This window comes from Rhinolophus sinicus, linkage group LG01, assembly GCF_036562045.2.
Source record: "Rhinolophus sinicus isolate RSC01 linkage group LG01, ASM3656204v1, whole genome shotgun sequence".
NCBI classification, from domain to species: domain Eukaryota; kingdom Metazoa; phylum Chordata; class Mammalia; order Chiroptera; family Rhinolophidae; genus Rhinolophus; species Rhinolophus sinicus.
This window is the reverse complement of record NC_133751.1, coordinates 138,979,426-138,998,616: the sequence shown is the minus strand read 5'-3', so window position 1 is coordinate 138,998,616 and position 19,191 is coordinate 138,979,426. Positions and strand designations below refer to the sequence as shown.

General features: G+C 41.7%; 1 protein-coding gene across 1 annotated transcript in view; it reads right to left on the bottom strand.

Annotated features, from left to right (window-relative positions):
• The window catches only part of KIF5C (kinesin family member 5C), a 144,051-nt gene that overhangs the window by 38,408 nt on the left and 86,452 nt on the right, over positions 1-19,191 (bottom strand). Inside the window, exons 12-15 of the mRNA XM_019737476.2 lie at positions 11,478-11,653; positions 6,556-6,624; positions 4,641-4,847; positions 2,328-2,474 (exon numbers count right to left, since the gene is read on the bottom strand). Of these exons, the coding sequence (XP_019593035.1) occupies positions 2,328-2,474; positions 4,641-4,847; positions 6,556-6,624; positions 11,478-11,653 (599 nt within the window). The remainder of the gene's footprint in view (positions 1-2,327; positions 2,475-4,640; positions 4,848-6,555; positions 6,625-11,477; positions 11,654-19,191) is intronic.

Sequence of the window (19,191 nt, the reverse complement as noted above, 5' to 3'; positions counted from 1 at the left end):
GTGGGTACTGTTGAATAACTATGATGTATACCTGAAACTAATATAAATACATATGTATGTTAGCTACGTTTTAATTAAAAATCTTTAAAAAGAAAAGAAAAAACAGAATAATTAAGAATATGATGCTTTATAACTGAGAGTTATCAATGAAATTAACTAGTTCTCAATGAAATTAACTAGGGCATCCAATGTCTGGGATCCAAAAATATCTTCAAAACATCCAGTTGAGTGTTTAAAAATAATCTCAATCATACTTCAGGTTCCCAAATGTAAGGACCTTTTTTTAAATGCTGAAGTACCTAGACACTCCTTGATTTCATTAGCATTTTTCATCAGCTCTATTTTAGAACATAGCATAAAAATATCTTCCTTTATCATTATCAGCAGCAGGCGCCAACTTCCCATAAATCAAATAACTCCACCTTCCTATTTTGAGGGCCATTTAATCACCCCAACATCAAAAGTTTAGAGCTCAACACCGATGTATGCTTCTGAGAAATTCTTCTAAATCCTCAAATATAAAAGCACCAAACTAGAGCTTACTCAGGTATTCCTATAGTATCTGAGAATTCTATGCTAAAATTAGATTCAATCGTAAAGATGCATGAAATAGTCAGTTATAATAGCTGTTCCATGAAAGAATGACTAGGTTGACAGGAAGCCATATACTCTAAGCCTAGAGTTTTCTATATTTCCCAGATATGTCTAGAAACAAAAATAATTTGGGGACTCTTTTCTAGTACAATCCCAGCACAAAACCTGAGTGTTCCCACAAAGCAGGCTCACGTAGAATTCAGCCTTTAACAGTCAAATGGCGAAATTCAAAGAATTTGGTTTTGGGGACTTGCGAGGTGGATGATGAACAACACAGCCAGCACCTTTCCTGGGCTTGATTAAATCCACACACATTTATCAATGGCTGCTCTGTACAAGGTGTTGTGTTATAATAAAGCTATAGTAATCAAAACACCGTGCTTTTGGCATAAAGATTTAGATCAATGAAACAGAACAGACACCAGAAACAGTCCCACACACTTTGGGGGGTATTGGATATGTTCATTATCGCACAGTGGTGATGGCAGCATGACTGTGGACACATGTCAAAACTCCTTAAATTGTACATTTGAAATAAGTGACACTTACTTCATGTCAGTTATACCTCAATGAAGTTTTCTTTTTAATATACCTATCTTATTTTTCAATGACATCACTATATTGTGGCAAATTATTAATATTTATTGGCTGATAACTTTGCTTATTCTCCCTTTTCTCTTCATGGACTTTATACCTCCTCCATTTTTCCCACCTCCCTAACTTCCCTGTTATCAATGGCACCAATGTGAACAACTCCAGGGGATTAATCATGGTTGGTTTAAGCCAATTGCAGTAATCCTATCTATTTCTCTTTGTTTTCCCAGCTTCCCTTGCAGTTTGGGGCGACCATGTGACCCACATCTGGCCAACAAGGTATAAGGCGATGGCTAGGGGACTTCTGGGATATAGTTCACACCTGATTGAAAGTTGGCCGCCTTTTACCCCATCCTGCCTTGAATGTAGTAGTGTTAGGATGTGATGATTGGTGCTATAGCAGCTATCTTGCTACTGTGAGACAAAAACCTACAGATATAAAAAAGAAACAGGCTGAGGAAAGCAGAAAGGAAATAAAGAAACGTCCTGGATCCTTGACATTGTTGAAACACTACACCAAACCAAAATTTGCTTCCAAAACTTTCATAAGCCAAAAAATGGCCTGGGGAATATCTTGTGAAAATATAGATTCTGATTCTGTAGGTCTGAGGTGTGCCTGAGAGTATAGTCCCAACAAGCTCCCAGGTGACACAAATCACAGCCTGAATAGCAAGATTCTAGACTTCCCCTACTGTGAATAAATGTGGCTTTGTTTTTAAGTCACTATTAGAATCCTATTACTTTCAGCTAAAAGCTTTCCTAATCCATATTGATTGGTTGAGGAATTTTCACTCTGTTGGGTTCTCATAGAAAAGGAGAAACACAGTTCTGAGACTAGAACTGTTGCTTCACCTAACTCCAAATTTCTGTGACACTGGCATGTAAGTTTGAAGACCAAACCATAGGGCCGACGAAGATTTGGAGACATTTCCTATAGGAAAGGTAAATTTTTTTTCTCCTCCTCCTTATCCAATCATTCACTTAGTCATCCATCATTCATTCAAATATCACCATGCATGTGGCAGGTACAAAGCATTGTGCTAAGCATTGGATACTCAGGAGAATAAAGCAGACCCTGCTTGCTTAGGATCACGCCATTCTAAGAGCAGGGAGAGAGGATAAAAGAAGGGCTGACTTACAGTCTTCACATCATTGGTGCCAATAATTCCACCTATCTCCCCCAGATCCTTCAACAGTAAATTCAGGATCTCGGTAGCTCTCTTTTTCTGGTGGTTGCTAAGTTCTTGCAGCTGATTCAGTTCTCTCTGTGTAGTTGTCAATGAAGTCTGAAAACACATTTTAACAATAAATTAAAAGGGTTGTCCATCAATTTCATACAAGCTACATTGCAAAAAAGAATAACAACATAATGTAGGATGGAGTTCTTTTATCATTTTATGTGATTTCAACATACGTCCTTTTAAATCAAACTATAGTATAGCACTACTTTCTTTGATAAGAGGAGGAATTTGTCTTGGCCTGATATATTATGTCTACATATCAGATGACACTTTCCAGGTTAGTGAAAAAAGTTACTAAAAATAAATAAAGCCCAAAAGGAGCCTTTAAGTTTACAACGTGTAATCACATCTTCCTACCAACAGATGTCCTGGGTCAGTCCACATCCTCCAGGGTCTAAACACACCTGTGAGCACCCCCATCTCCACTCCCAAACCAACCTGCTCCCTGAACCACTTCCAAATTCCCATCTGACTTCAGTCTAGAAGGGCCAGAGGGGCATTAATGAGTTTGGAAAACAACTTAGAAAAATGTCTAATCTTCAACGAAGTTGAATTGAACACTTTTCATCCCTTCTCAAAATTATTCAAGTTCAACAAGAGAGGGTTTCTTAATATATAGCAGAAACTCCATGTTATTGCCAAACGCTAACAAACCCATCTCTTTTCCATCCCTCACATATATTACCAGAAGGTATATATTTTTAACTAACTAACTAACTAACTAACTAACTAACTAACTAACTGACTAACTTAACAAACTCCCAACGTCAACAGAATAGTTATCTTTTGGCGTCTTGGTATGTATTCAGTGAATAAAGAAAATAATTCCCCTAAATTACAAAGCTGTGAAGGTTAATGCAAAGACATTTATGCAATCTTCCAATTTCAGCTATTTTACTAGAGCACTTTTTAATGATGTGACTAAAAATAGTACTCTAAATGAGTCTAGCAATACTTCTGCTTGACAGCAAATAAGAACTGTATTATGGGAAACGTTTCATTGTTTTGAGAAGTAAATAAAGTAAACACCAAGGACTAGGTAAGGAATCATGTAGAAAACAGTAAGTGGAGAAAATCTAAGTCTCCTCTTTTCCTAAGTGACGTCTGACCCGTATTTCTATTTGTTTTTGTTCTGGCATTGCCACTGCTTATTTCATTTTTTTTAAAAAGCCCACAGAAGCAGCAGTTCCCATCTTGGGAAGCCATTAGAAAGTCTTCCTTCATGAAACTGAATGTATGGAGTGGGGCGCCTTTCTATCAGCTCTACCGTCAGCAGATTAGAGCTTTCCTGCGCCATCTGCTAGTTCTCCTTGCCCGGGAGGACTGGATGTCTTCCACAAAGCAGGCTGGGCACAATCCCATAATACCAGACCACTGGGTCGCGGTGCCAAGGGCAGTTGCATAAAGCCATTCAGCTTCCCACCACCCATTTTCCAAGTAGATAAAGGACAAAATGGACACATCCCACCACCAGCCACCTTGCCAAATGCTCGTTGGCCCTGCTGCCTCGAGCTCACTGCAGCATCTTTCACTTGGAGAAACTGAAAATTAGAAAATGTGCAGACTAAAAGCACTGGTATAAAACAGGACAACAAACAAACCAGGACAGCTCAGTCCTGGGATAGTGTAAGAAGCTGTGGGAGGAAGTGAATTGCATTTAGAAGGGTATAAACAAGAAGAGTGAAATCCATGCCTTCCATGTCACGCACTCTTGCTTGCTAATATAACATTTTGAGATTTATTTATTGGTAGTGTAACAAATGCACAGATCCATGCAAAGTGCTTTATGTAAATTGTCACTAATTTTCACACATTATTATCACCATTTTTACAGATAAGGGAACAAATACTCAAGAAATTTAAATGTTATGACTCAGGCCTAATAGTTGTAAAGTAAAAAATTTAACGAGGATTTTTCTGGCTCCAAAGTCTGCACTCTTTTGACAATTCCACAAGGCATCCCTACTAATGTTACATATCCCCTGAATATAAAATAGTTGTGCTATGCCATTCCAGGATGAGTGGACAAAAGTCACTTACACAAAACATTTCAATTATTGCAGAATTTCAGAGAATGCATCTAAGTCTAACACTGAAAAACCATTCAGGCAACTGCCTTCCTATATATCGTAGAATCTGTCAACAAACATCAATGTAAGTACAGGAATTGTAGCAGAGGAAGTCCCGCCCCCTAGAAACAAATGCTCCAACCGTTTTCTGGGCCAGTTCATCTGTCAACTGCTCATTGGCCCTGGTTTTATCCTCCACTTCCTGTGACTTCTGGTCATAATTGACAGCCAGTTCCTCCAGGGCCTGGAGAACTTCTTTCACTTCATCTTTGGCTGCTTCATTTTCAATTTGGAGACGTGTCAGCTCCTCTTGGATCTTTTCATAGTCTCTTCTTGTAGAAGCTAAAAGCTGGGGAAATGGGATGGCATGGAACTGGTGAACCTATAGTTCATATGTTTATGTGCTATACTCTATTCAAAATAATTAAATAAAAATAGATAAAAGAAAACAAGTTGGAAAAGCTCAGGATGACTAGAAATCCTACTGTATATCCAGATGCTAAGTTTAAGAAAAAAAACAAAAAAACAAAACAACCCAGCATGTTATCTGAAAAATCTGTTTCTTCTTTTTTTTCTTTTTTTCTTTCGTCTTTTTTAGTTTAAAGCTGCATAGGCTTAACTCAGACAACTGATTACACATCAAAAATACCACACTTTGTAGCTGGTTGGTTATTTCCACATGTTTAATAAAGTGTGGGTGGACTCATTTCCGAGGACAATAATACTTACATAGCTTTTTAATATTATCATTATTTCATATTATAAACTGGTCAATTTCAGGCTAAAAGGGCAGTCATCGATTTTTCTTAATATTCATCACGGATGTATGGAAAGATATACCATAAAGACTAATACAGGTTACAAGTGAATGATTGGGTTTGTAAATGCTTTCATTATCTTCGTGCCCATTCTATTTTTCTGATTTTTCTGTAATGAACAGATACTGCCTTGATACTAGAGAAAAAGAAAAATATTAAGGGTTTTAACTGGAACAAAAGGGAAAGTTTATTACAGGCAATTGTACCAAGCTGGAAATGCAAAGGAATAGAATGGGAAGAAGAGGGCAGGAAACACAAAGCAAATGGAAGACTCAGCTATAGTGAAAGGAAAATCGATTAAATACGGTTCATCTGATTGCTAAGGCATACATGATCTCCCTGCCAATGGAGGTATTTGGGTAAGGGGTAAAATTGATGCCCTGGAAAGACGAAGGGGAACCGAGAGGAAAAGGAAGGAAATGTTTATAGAGAGAGTTAATTCTCTGGGAGGGCTAGGACTGGGGACATGAACCCAAGCTATAACTGCATCACATGATCCAACTCGTAGCATTTTAGCAACAAAGCGTACAGCACCCTAACGCACAAAAGAGGAAAAAAATACTTAGATGGTCATCAGGAAGAGAATTACGAATCATTTATGTTTGATAGATTGGCTGTCTACCCTTTGCTTAGGTTCCTGTTTATAAAATACTTGGCAACATGTAATGCAATAAAGACATTTACTGGGGAACTGAATGTCATCAGGGAGACTGAAAACAATTTGTCTCTTTTCTACTATATCACATGTATACTAACATAATATTTGGACCCCTTTCTTCTTTGCTTTACCTTCCTCTACCTTCTACTTTTTTGTTTGTTTGTTTGTTTTTCCTACAAGATAGCACAAAGACGTGATCCAATTCTTAGAATTTTGCAATTCATGCAAAGCTAAAAAAAGGTTAAAATGGCAGGAAACAGGAGTGCCAGGCAGACGGTATAAAGAAATAGAACCGTTCTTGCCCAACTACCAAGCTCCTCCATCTCCGTTCTTCAAAGACTAAGTGTAGCAACCAGCTACTCGCTCTCCAACCCCCAGAGCTCTGCAAAGTCAGACACTTATTTTCTAAATTCAGGCAAAATCAGCTTTTAACAGGCATTGAAAGGGAACCTACCAAGAAATTTCCACATGATTCAGTGATTTTGAAAAAATTCTTTGCAAACTAAATCTCTGAAACAAACATCATAAACAAAGAGCAATAAAAGAACTTTGTACAAAAAATTCTTTATTACGAACTTTACCTCATCCTGATCCAACATCTGTTGTTTCAGCTTTTCAGCCAGCTGGCTCTGCTGGTTAATTTCATCATCCTGGAATGAAACATCATGTTTAATTCTTTTTGGTTAGTTATGTCATTGTTGATATCCTGGTTTCCAGATGATAGTCAGATACCAGGATGCCAGCTGTGAGCTTCCTAGTAAAATGAAGGGAATGATGTGACGCTTCCTCACAGAGAGATTGGTTCTGGGACCTTGATTTGGTTAAAATACCTCTTGACCCATCTTTGTCAGCAGATGCAACATCGGGGTATTCTTGAAAATATAATGTCCTACACATTCATCTCATTCCCGCTATTCCAGAAATCGAAGGTGGAAGGTTTGGGAACTAAAGGGACTTTGGCGCTCTCTCTCCCAATTCAAAGATGTTAACAGTGAATTCTTTGCTCAGAAAATAAGGCAGTGAATTTCTAACCATCCGCTCTGTAATATATTCATATCCCAAATCTTGTCAAACACATCAGTGACCAGGAATGCTGACACGTGATATGTAAGAGACCAGTATTTCTACTTCAGACCTCTTACTTAGAGAGATTGGAAAAACATTTACTAGGGAATTAATCTCTCTCGATTAGACTTCCCTCCTGATTAGAAGGTAATTTGGAAAAAATGTCTAATTTGGAAAAAAACCTCAAGGAAGCTGGGATGCAAAAATGTTAACGCTTACTTTCTGGCCTGTCACTGAAGTGGGGGAAAAAATCTTGGCAACAGGCAAATTCGTTCTCTTCACTCTCATTTTCTGCCACTAGGTGTTGCTGCCACAAAGCCAGAGCCACCTGACCCTCACTGTCCAGGCACACGACTGCTCCTCTTGACACACCGTCCACCCAGGTCAGGCAAAGCAGCAGGCAGATTATGCACAACAACCACGAGCTCAGCTTTGTGACAAAGATTTTCATGAGTTCAAATGCACATGTGATGCACAGCCTGTGGAGAACGACAACTTGGCTTCACATGTACCCTCCCTTAGGAACAGGAGAAGATCCTATTTGATGACACTTCTAGGGTCTAAACCCCAAGCAGAGTCAGATTCGGTTCAGTATTATTGGGTCCCTCTTTGTGCCAGGTGCTTCCCAGGTATTTTCATCAGCAGCCTATAGAAAAGAAAAGAAATTCCTGCACTGTGTTTTCTACCTTTTCCAGAGATGAAGTGAGGGGGTAAATTCAAGGGCCTGGTTAGCAAGCCTTACTAGCAAAACCTCAGTTTTCCACAGGATATTCTCTAGCCTGTCTGGTCGTGTCTATGCATACATTTAAATCAGATTAACTCTGTGTCACAACTAATGCTTTTCATGGAGCAAGAAAATTCTAAAATCAATATTATAGGATCTGTATCACCTTTTCCTTTGTGTAGTAGATCTTCTGGCCTTAATTCTCTCCTCAAGGAGATCTTGTTTCTACTGAACTTTTTACACCGATGTTTCTTTAATGGTTCTACGAAATACTCATGGCTTTCCTCCCCGAATCAGATTTCTGACAGGAGAATTAGGGAAATTACCCCAGAGTGAAACTTCCAAAAATGGTACTTCCATACCAGGAGACTATGTTTTAGAGTTTGTTTTCTCTTCTACTTTGTAAACTCAGAATGTCAGGTACCAGGAACTATTTCGTGTTTATGTGCCTCAGCCCATAAATATTAAACAACTTAACATAAAAGACTCAAGGAGTTTAACATCAGGAGTTGCCATCTCTTCCCCCGGGACATATAAGCAACTGCTACAAGTGATATCAATCACATGAGAAGAAAAACAGTGCAGCAAGCGTTTTGTTGTTATGTGTTCACTTCAAAGCCGGAAACCCAGGCTTCCTCCATGACACGTGACAAGGTGGGATGACTCAGTGCTTTTGGGGGTATAGTGGGAAACCAAGGCCCCCAACCCCATCTGGGATGGATGAAGAACAGGGATTATGTTATAAGGACGTGAGTCACTGTTCCAGAGACATTTCCAGAACTACACTAACCCTTTATTAAGGCAACTGCTCTAAGGAAGGAGCATAGTCCATTGCGATTTTTAAAATTTTTTCAAAGCTTTCAGAACAAGATGTGCAGTGCAGTCTATCCCTGTCATTCAAGCGCATCCCATGGGACATGTTTACGCACCCTTACTCTGACACTAGGAAGGTCTAGTTCGTGAACAGCAGATTTTAAAGCATTTTCCAAACCATAGTCTTGTCCTTGAATTTTCTTATACGTGAAATAGGTGAGTTGCCAACGGGTCCCTGGTCATCTTTAACTGTAAACGTGTTTTTGTTGTCATGGTAATCAATGAGCTAAGGTTCAACTTGTATTTCAGTTTCCACTTAATTCTCCTCACACATCGCCAACAGTGCGGTGGTATTGGAGAGGTGAGGGAGAGTGAGAGAGATCCTGTCAGCACCAGTGTGCTCATCTTATAACTGCTTTCAGCCCCTCTCGGAACCACCACCCCTCGGAGACCACATATAATGTGACTTCTCCCTCCAGCAAACAGAAAGGGAGAAGATAGAAAAGAAAGAAACTAATGTTTATGGAGCATCTGCTCTGTACCAGAAACTTTTACTCGCCATGGCAACCTTTTGAAGTAAGTAACAGAGATAAGCCCCACTTTGCAGGTGAGAAAAACATCTTCAGCAGGGTAGGTCTTCAGTTCAGGTCTCAGCATGATTGTTACAGGTCTAACTCCAAAGTGTGTCTCTTCCCATCCTGCAGCACTGCCTTGGGAGAGCAGCTGTCCTTACACACATGGAGGGACGGGGGGCAGCAGGAGGGGACCGTGTAGCCTTTCTCCCACCACATTCTACCCAGATTCATTAGGGCTGATAAATTCCTCACTTAAGGGGCTAAGGCCAAAATGGGATGGGCACTGGACTGGGAGTCAGAGGGTGTGTAACCTCATTGCAGTTCTGCCACCTACGGGTTGTGTCAACTTGGGTAAGTCATGTCAACACCCTGGGCTAGCATCTCCTCTGGACCTAAACACTTTCAGCTCTACTGCTCAATAATCTATGAAGGTACCGCATCCCAATGCACATATGATCAAAAGTATCCCACCACCTACATCATCAGAAGCATGAAATACCTTCTAGAACCTTTAAGATGAGGACAAATAAGAAAGGCAGCTAATAAGGCAGACCATAGGTAGAGTCCCTGAGGTCAAACCACTAGCTTTGGCGCCCTCTAAGTCTAAGGCTTTGGGCTCAGTTCTCTTCCAAATCTCTCCGCATCACCCAATAATGGACCACAAGCGAGAACCTTAAAATGTGTGCTTTACAGGGTTTTCAAGGCATATGCTAAAGGAAGACGATGTGACAGACAATGTCCCAGGCTGGTCACCAGGAGGCAGAGGTTCGAGGCTCAACTCTGCCAGCTACCAACTGAACACCCCCAATCCAGGGCATTTGCATCACTCTAAGCTCGGTCCCAATTCCTTTCTTTTGGAAGCTGGATTCAGAACTCTACATCAATAAAAGTGCCTCACGCTGCCAAGGTAAATGACCCCAACCCCAACCATGGCAGGTGTCTATTCATAGAGAACAAGGTACAGAATCCAGTTGTCACCCTCACCCAGGATTCTTTGGGAATTACTAAAAATGAACCTATATATTCTAAAATGAGGGAAAACATGCAGTATGTTTAAATTATATATTTCTTTGGAGAAATCAAGAAATTGCCTATACTGGTACCTTATCATTGATCTCCTTTTTCTTACTTTGTTTGACGTTTTGTGTAAAATACCTGGGTAGAAATAGAAAGGTAACAGTACCTCAAGGGTCTAAAGGGCAATTAACCCAACTCTCGTTGGTGTGAACAGCTTATTAAATATGTCACTGGAAAGGTAGGGTGACCCCAGTTTGCATTGCTATGGGTACAATGCAAACTCCCAGAGTTACAAACACAAAGCAGAAATAGCTTCCTTAAGGCAGCCAGGCACATTTCTCTTGTAAAGGTGACACCAGACTCTGAGCTTTACTCAAAAGAGAGAGGCCTGTAAGATGAATGGCAACGTTAACATAACAAAGCTGTTTCATCCTAGCCAGAGGTGTCCCCAAGCACTCTGAGCTCAACCGCGGTAGAAAAGATTAAATGAGACTAAAAGCATCAGCAACCTTGGTGAAATCAACTGAAAGGATTTAGAATATTCCAAGGACAGCTCGCCAAGATCACTGGGAAAAAATCAATTTAATTTCCTGCGCCTCTGAGATTCCCATCCCGACCTCCACTGGGGATGAAGGATACATATATACACAATGTTCTCCAACATCTCTTTTCCTCTGTTACAACTTGTGCCTTGACAAGACGATTTGAGTCCCAAAAGTTTGCCATAAAACTGGACATCCCTTATCCGCATGCTCAAACTACTTCATTCACGAGTATGCCTGAAACCGCTTTACGATGAGGTGGAGCCGTCAGACCACATGTCATCGGCTCCTCATCTCAAGGCCTTACAACTTCATGATTAAAGCACACACTTGAGTCTTGGGAGCCACCACCCTTGTCCCTATAGCTGGGACTATTGTAGTTTCATAGAGGTGAGGAATAGGCCCAGAGAACAAAAGAAGAGAGAATTAAACAAAGATCACGCATACTCACGCCCCCAACCCCCACGCTCACGCAGTGTTTAGCCCCAGACTAATTTCTAGAATTGAAGGCTATCTGTCTATTCAGGCTAACACTCCACTCGTCCAATCATGTTTCCACACAAGTTTCCATTCCACATGAGTCAAGTTCCCTGAGTCTGCCCAATCAAGGGTCAGAAGTAAAAACATCAGGAAGAGAGACATAAACATCAGTCTGCAGCCCTACACCAGCAGCCATGGGGCTTAGAGCAGCTTCTGGACAACCGGTCTGGGACCTGCCACCGATAGTCTTTGGACCAGAGTGGGGACTATGATCTCTGGCTACAGACCTTATCGTCCAGCTGTCTGTAGAGACTGGAGATCTCCTCGTCGTACTTTTCCTTCTCTTCCACAGAGATGCCGGAGACAACAGGAACAATATTGTCGATGATGGGGGTGTTATCACAGGGCTCCAGGGTCTTCTGGTCCTTGGCACTGATCTGTTCATCCTCGGGCACAGCTTCTCCTGCAAAACACAGATGAGAAGAGATCAGCATGCAACCCTCCAGGAAGAGTAGCAAAAAGAGTCGCTCCCAGGAAAAAGACGCAAAGGACACAATAAAGAGCTGCTGCAGAGTTATAGTTTGTATCCTTTCTATTTGACAAGAAAGGTCTTAGTTAATTGACCCAAACTGGTTCTATCAACTACACAAGCTCATAACTAATCCAACTTGCAGCAAGACACCCAATTTTTCTCATACAATTTCCTTTTGAGGAATATGCTGGGGCTTTACTAGAATCGTATTCTCTCTAGTGACCGATTCAAAGGCAAACAGACCTCTGAGACATCCTAATTACCAATTAATTGGTTCCCGTTTCATTAATAGAAACAGCCACATCAAGGAACAAATTCACCATTGTTTAATAGAACACTGTAGGATCCAAATCCCCTCAATCGGAAACAGAAGCCAGGGTAGCCGTGGACCCCAGAACTCTGACACTGCACTAACACACATTCCACTACCACTCTCTCCTGCAGGAGGTCAGAATTAATTGGCGCTACTGTAGAGTTCAAATAGAATAATTTCCTGTGATGTTAGTTAGGTTGTCCCAGGAAAGAAAAAGCAGCCAATCTAGAATATCATGCAGAGACCCTGCATACCACTTCTCAGTTTGCAGAGTAGTGTTGGGCTTTCAAAAGAAGCATTACCAAATTTGACCATGCAAACTCAGGAAAAAGGTGAGGCCAGTGGCTCCCTCCAGCAAAAAAATCACCTTGCAAAGACAGACTGCATAAAAAGAATTCTGAGAAAACCATGTGGCCCGACTGAGTCTCTCAAATATTTTCTTGGAAAGCAAACCAAAGCTAAACATACTTTCCCATCACAATGTTTACCATCAACTTCACACTGTTTGCTACAACCAGTGAGTGTCTACAATGTTCCAAGCCTCACTCCACTTCTCAGCCCATAAAATGCATTTTGTGGAAATTCTCCAGGAAAACTGCTCTGAGCCAGAGGGAAGTTCTCAAAAACAAAAACAAAAAAACAAAAGAACACTACAGAACTGAGATCAGTGGCTTCATTAACAACACTATATATCATGCCTCAAGGAACCACCTGAACACTGTATACATTTATCTTAATATAATCAAAACATTGTGATGGGTTAGTTTTGTTGCTTAAGATTCCGTTATCAAACTTGATAATCACAAAACGATATGGAAGGCCTCCATGTCAAATAAAAGTAACACCCAATGACTTCACTTTTGCAACACAGTTCCACTTCAAGCAGAAACTGGAAACAAAACCTGGAATAGACTATTACTTTGCCGAATATAAAAGGAAGCCAATGTTTCTTTCTTCTAAAGCTCAGCTAGACTGTACTGTACCCAAACTTTTTCTAAAATTATTGACCTGAAACAAAACCAGAATATCAGAGTAGCCTTTGAACAGAACCTGAACCAAATCAATATTTCATTCAGTTCCAATTCCTCGTTTAAAACATCCATCAACAACCTTGGTGTGCAGACTAGATTTCATCCGATTAAAGTATCTATATTCTCTACAGCCTGCTAAATCCCCTGGCCATAAAAGCAGTAGTACCATGTTCTGTTTCCTGAGTGTGTGTGTGTGTGTGTGTGTGTGTGTGTGTATACCCTATATATAAAATATGGTGCCAAAAAAATGTATACACATTTTAAGAAAGGAAAACTATTAAAATTGTAATACTCAATACACACCAATAACAAAAGATGAATACAAGTCAGTTTGACTTCTGCAATTATAAGAGGTGCTCAAAGTGTTTACCATCAGCGTACAGACACTTCTGATTACTGTGAACTACTGCTTGAGCAACGTTGACAAAAATGTCTACTGGTATACATTTTTTGGCACTCCTGGGGTGTGTGTGTGTTATATGTATGTGTGTACATATCTTTTTTTAACCATAGAGTATACACTGAAACTTGAAATTCCTCTTTCATCCCTACCTCCCAATTCTGTTCCTTCTCCAGACAAACTCACCACTAACACTTTGGCAAATGTCCTTCCCCTACTTGGTCATGACTGTATTTCTAATTTTTCAGTTCTAGCTTCTGAAATTTGTGAACAGGGCAATCCAGTGCGGTCTGAGTTTGATCTTCCAGCTTCAGCACAATGAAGGCGAACTTCTTAACTGTCATAGCTCACCAATGAAGAATATGGTCGTCTTCAATGTCCATAGATCAACTCACCCCAAGTTCACATGTAAAATACAGAAACATCTGGAAGAGACATAGCTCTGGGTTCTTTGGTGCCAAGTGGCCAAAGAGGCAGTGATATCATGAGGCTGGTGTGAGCTAAGGAGATGCCCAGTGCGTGTTTCAGTTACTCCAGCGGGCAGAAACCAGCCCGGAATGAAACCCCATAACCCAGCAGCAAGTAACCTGCTTTAACCAAAGTCACAGGGCTGACTCCCTCTAAAGCTGCCCTCTTCTCCCACTGAGGAATTAGGGCATCACCAATGCCAGGGTTGTCCCAGACCAGGGAGGTTCAGCAAGCTCGCCAAAGCTGCTACGCTACGCTGAGAGTGATCAAGAGTCTGCACAAACATTGCCAGTGCTACGGCGGGACACTAAGCCACACTGCTCCTTTTACAGGTCTAATTAGCCGTAAGCCCACGGCCTGCTGAACCTCTTGCTTTGCTTCTTATAAAGGAGAGGAAATACTAATGACTTTAATATAGCATTGTTCTGCAGATTAATTAAAATAGGATATGTAAAAAACACAAAAGGTACTTAACCCCTCCTCTCCCTGTCAAACTGTCAACTTGTTTGAGGCTTTGCAGATAAATTCTTATTTTTACTCATTCTGCAATTAGTATTTCTGGGGTCTTCACAATACCTTTGTGGTTAGGGCTCATTTCTAAAAATAAAACACAATATAGCTATGCAAGCCCCTTTCAGGTTTATTTTTATTATTATTAACACAGTATTTGAAACCGACAGCAGACTTTCTGGTTTCTCTTGAATTATCTGAATCAAAGCATCAACATATCCCCCACAGAGCTACATCTAAATAACGAGCTCTTCCCGGTTTATACACTAAAGGTCAGGCAGTCAGGATTGCTTTCTGCAGCAGCAGTTCTGGCCGGGAAGAACAAAGCAGCAATACGCAGGAACAAAAGCAGCAGGAATCTGTGGGAGAGCACAGCTCCTGCCCAGAGAGGAACCAAGAGCCGGTTTTCCCAAATACCACTGCCCTTCAAAGGACAGAGAAAATGATTTCCAGAAGCGTCCCTGGTAACTACACTGTCCAGCTCACAAACACGTCTGGGGATTGTAAATTCCCAACACTATGTACGACCTGACACTACGCTATCTGTCTCCATGGCAATCTCACCACTTTAATCGAGAATACTCCCTGCACTGCAGACCGAGTCTCCCGAGAAGCCTCCACGAGGTGATTACGGAATAACTGATTGTAACAAGGTGGACAGCTGCAAACAAACCCTGGAGAAATAAGGCCCTAAAATCTGGTGATGGGAGAATGGAAAACGACCCCCAAATGAAGATTAGCATCTATCTTTATTTTTATTCTCCTTCATATTAAAAGCAACTTTCTCTTACTTTGTCCCCTGAGGCTTTCATACCTGCTGTCTATAGGGAAAGAGCTTATAATATTGTAAAGCTCCTGCTTTTCTAGAATGAAAACACCCTTCCTCCTAACTAGAAATCTTTCCCTTTTTTAAACAGGCTTTCTGGCATTTCCTATTGTCAGATGTAATTACCTTTAAGGACTAAAACGATTTGTGTGTACACAGGATCATTCACTTGGAACATACCTATAAGGTTTGCAGAGCATTTTAATTATAAAATGAAAACCCCTAGAGGGCATAAATAACATTTCTACAAAAAGTAGAAATCCATCAATTGCAATAAACAAGAATGGCAGCCTAATCAAAAATTCTCGTTAGGGCTATTAGTTAAAAACTCTAAAAACAGGCTTTTTGGGTTTGTTGTTTATTCCAAAAGAAAAAAGAAAACCATTAGACTGCCAGTAATTCATTAAAATTTCACACATGAAATAGCAACGAGCTAGTTATCCTTTTCATAAGTTGAGTCCCTACAGCCTCTGGAGGACACAGAAAGGTAATTGCATTCTCCCTGCAACTCCAGGTCAGAGATTTGCTGGTCACTCACAGCTTCCGCCAGAAACCACAGCAGATCTGGCAAAGGAGGTGCTTTCTTTTAATACCAATTAAACAGGCCCAGTGGCAGACTAATGGTAGGTAATTTCTATATCAAAGAAACTGAAAGGAAATTTTTAAGTTGCCAGATGGATAAGAGCAGCTGGCTACAAGATGTCCGTATATAAATGTGAGGTTAAAAAAAATAATAATTCCTTTATGGGATTATTTTGCACGCAAATAGCATCTTTCACCCTAGTTCCTAAAAATATTGTAAGCAGCTGAAGACATTCTCGAATGCCTCCTACAGTAATTTTCTAATAAACTGGGCACAGCTCTGCACCCTCTCTACATTCCTGATCTCTTAAATAGGACACCCCACTCTCCTAGCAGTCAGGATTTCTAGTAGTGTTCGGCTGTGTTCGCAAAAGAAGGAAGAAGGAAGAAGGCCTCACAAATAAGATGGCTCAAATGAAATGCTCACTCTTGAGCTTCCACTGTAGCAATCATGAATCTGACAGGGGGGCCAGCATCTTCTACATATTTAATGCTAAAAAGAGCAAATTGTGTTCCAACCACAGAGGCTGAGCAGTTTCACAAAGCTCCAATCAGACTCAAGTTTACAGATTTAACTAGTTGGGGAACCACGCCTGCTGGCCTGGCAGGTTTTAAATCTGGAGTACAAATCTGCTTTACACATTGCCAATTTTTCCATGCCTCCTCAGCTGTCATGAAATAATTTTTTTGCATGACTTCAGTAGATGAAGTAAATCTCCATCCACTGTTACTTAGTATTACATTCAATCATTCAAGAGATGCTGAGGATATGCCATATTGTTGGGTCATTCCCCTGTGCTCCTGACACCTGGATTTTCAGGGCCTCCTTTTCTGACTTAAACCCCTATCATTTTTCAGAGAGCAAAATTCAAAGATGTGTCAGAGAAGAGGGCCTGTGTAAAGGCTGACCTGGCAGCGACAGGGAACTATGGACCCACCCCCACCCCACTCAGCATCATACCCTGGTCCTTCAACCGCCCCCCCCCCCCCCCCCGCAGCCCCTGCCACCAACCTCAAGAGTCTTCTTGATGGATTAGGGGGAAGGGCGGTAAACTGGGCGCTGTAATACTCACTTTAAATCCAACTACCTAAATCTATACCCATCTATAGGATTGTTCCAGTCCTTTCAATACATATGATCAAGAAGCAATGGAGCTAAAAAAGAAATCTTATTTCTGACAATTGCCCACTCCATCTATCTGTCCTTAAGCCGGGAAGCTAAACAAATTTCCACGAGGCTCAAGTTGCCTACAGAACCTCCAGATTCGAGGAAAGACTGTCACGCGACTGCAGCCCACAAGATGTCACTAGCAGATTACAGTGGACATGGGTTGTTTTTCAGCCACTTAACACCCATTCTTCTAATAGCACCAGGCAGCTTGGTCTGATGACACACCAGTGTCCTGTCTGTCCCCGGCTGAGCACAGCACCAAGTGCAGTATCTCCCTTCTCTCCTGGGCGTCTCGGTCCCAAATATAAAATGCAAGCACAGGAGAAACATTCAGAGGGGACGCCCTCCAGGGGTGGCCCCTGAAGAGCCCTGTCGATTTGCTCCTGCTGCCGGTGTCTCAGGAGCAGCCCCGGCACTGCTGGCTGGGACAGGGACCTCAGCTCTTCTTTTGGTTCTGTGAGCTACTCATAGCTTTCGAATGCTTTCTCTTTCTGTTTAAGCCCGGCAGGGTCAATTCCTGTCGCTGGTCACCCAAGGACCCAGTGGGGAATGGGACCGGGAGAATGGGGGGCTCTCCTCAGTCCTTCTTTATAAAAACAAGCTGTGGCCTCGCCCTCAGTCACCATGCACACGCCCTGAGCCGGCCCACTTGCTTAAGGGCAACGGCAGAAATCACTTAAGGTTTGGTGTAACGTATACACAATGAGTCCCGGGCCATATTCTGAGAATCAATGTTCTACTCTGCCCGGAGGAGAAAACTGTCAGGCTTAGATGGTGAAGTCACCCATTCACCACAAAGGGCTGAAGCCTGGAATAGGTGTGGGCAGCAGCCTATACACATGGACCGGGATAGTGCTGCACAACTTTTAAAGGACGTTGGGAGGAAATGCTCTCTCCATCACTGTTAATGTATCAGACATGCATCCTTCCCTTATTTACATCATCCGCCTGGACCTGATTTCCTACTGAGACATCATATTATTTTACCTTCCCTACTCCTTTGTATTCCTACCTCATTCTATCAAACCAGCAAATAGGAAAAAGCACAAGCACGCACACCCACGCACACTTTTCCTCTGCTACACTCCTTTCCTTCTCACTTTCCTACAGCTGGAGTACAGCAGGGCAGCCAGACTTCTAAATTATACGTACACCGTGCAAGGGAAGAAATTTCTTCCCCGGGGGAGAGTGTGTACTATTGACAATGCTCCTTACACTTGTTCAGGCTGCAGTGTGGAAATAGCAAACCCGAGGGATCTTTGAGGTGAACTAAGTGGCTTCCTCCTACAAGTACAGAACCAATGTGTGTGTCAAATTTCAAAGGAAAGTTGGAAATATCCTGCCACTTGGATTTTAGTGGAGAGCACTTGACCTTTCCAAATCCCAGCTCTCTAGCTGACACAAACCAGTCATGCCTTCACGACCACAAGGAATTATAGGGACACCACTGAAGGGCTTTCAGCCCCTTCTTTTCTGGTGTGGTACTTCTCACACTCGGGTAACTGATCTAAACACAAACCTCCAGGGCTATGTGTGCGCTGCACAGACAATGGAAAGAGAATAAATTTAGGAATGAAGCCCCGGAGGTTCAGACACCAGCTCTACCAGAAACTAATCACTTTGGGCGAGACTTCTACCCTTTCAAAGCCACAAGGGCTGGGAGGATTAAACACTCAGCCTAGGAACATAACAAAAAGCCTGGGATTGTTGTTGCATGTGTGATGTGCAGTTAATTCCTGAGATAGACCTTCACTCATAGCTCGTCAAGGGACGACTCCTCCATGTCTCTATCTGTCTGAAATGTGTATTGCTGGAGTCGGTTCTCTATAGGGAAGAACTTCTGCTTCCAGAAAAATCACCTTTAAAATGCAAATGTTAACTTGGGAGGAAAGGAGAGCGCTGCAGACCTCCCTTCTGCCATCACAGTCACTCAGCGATTCCATGGTAACAGGTGGGTGTCTCTCAAGAGTGTCTCTCTCTTCTCTTCTCCCTTAGCCTCCCTCGATTGTTTGTAGGGGAGCACACCCCCACCTGTGTCTTCAATTACTTCCTCAAGATGGATGACACTCAAAGTTCTCCTTCTCATTCAGGTAGCTCTTCCCAGCTCCAGACCCTCAGACCTAACTTCTCATCTGACACTTTCACCTGGATGTTCCCTGGGCACCTCA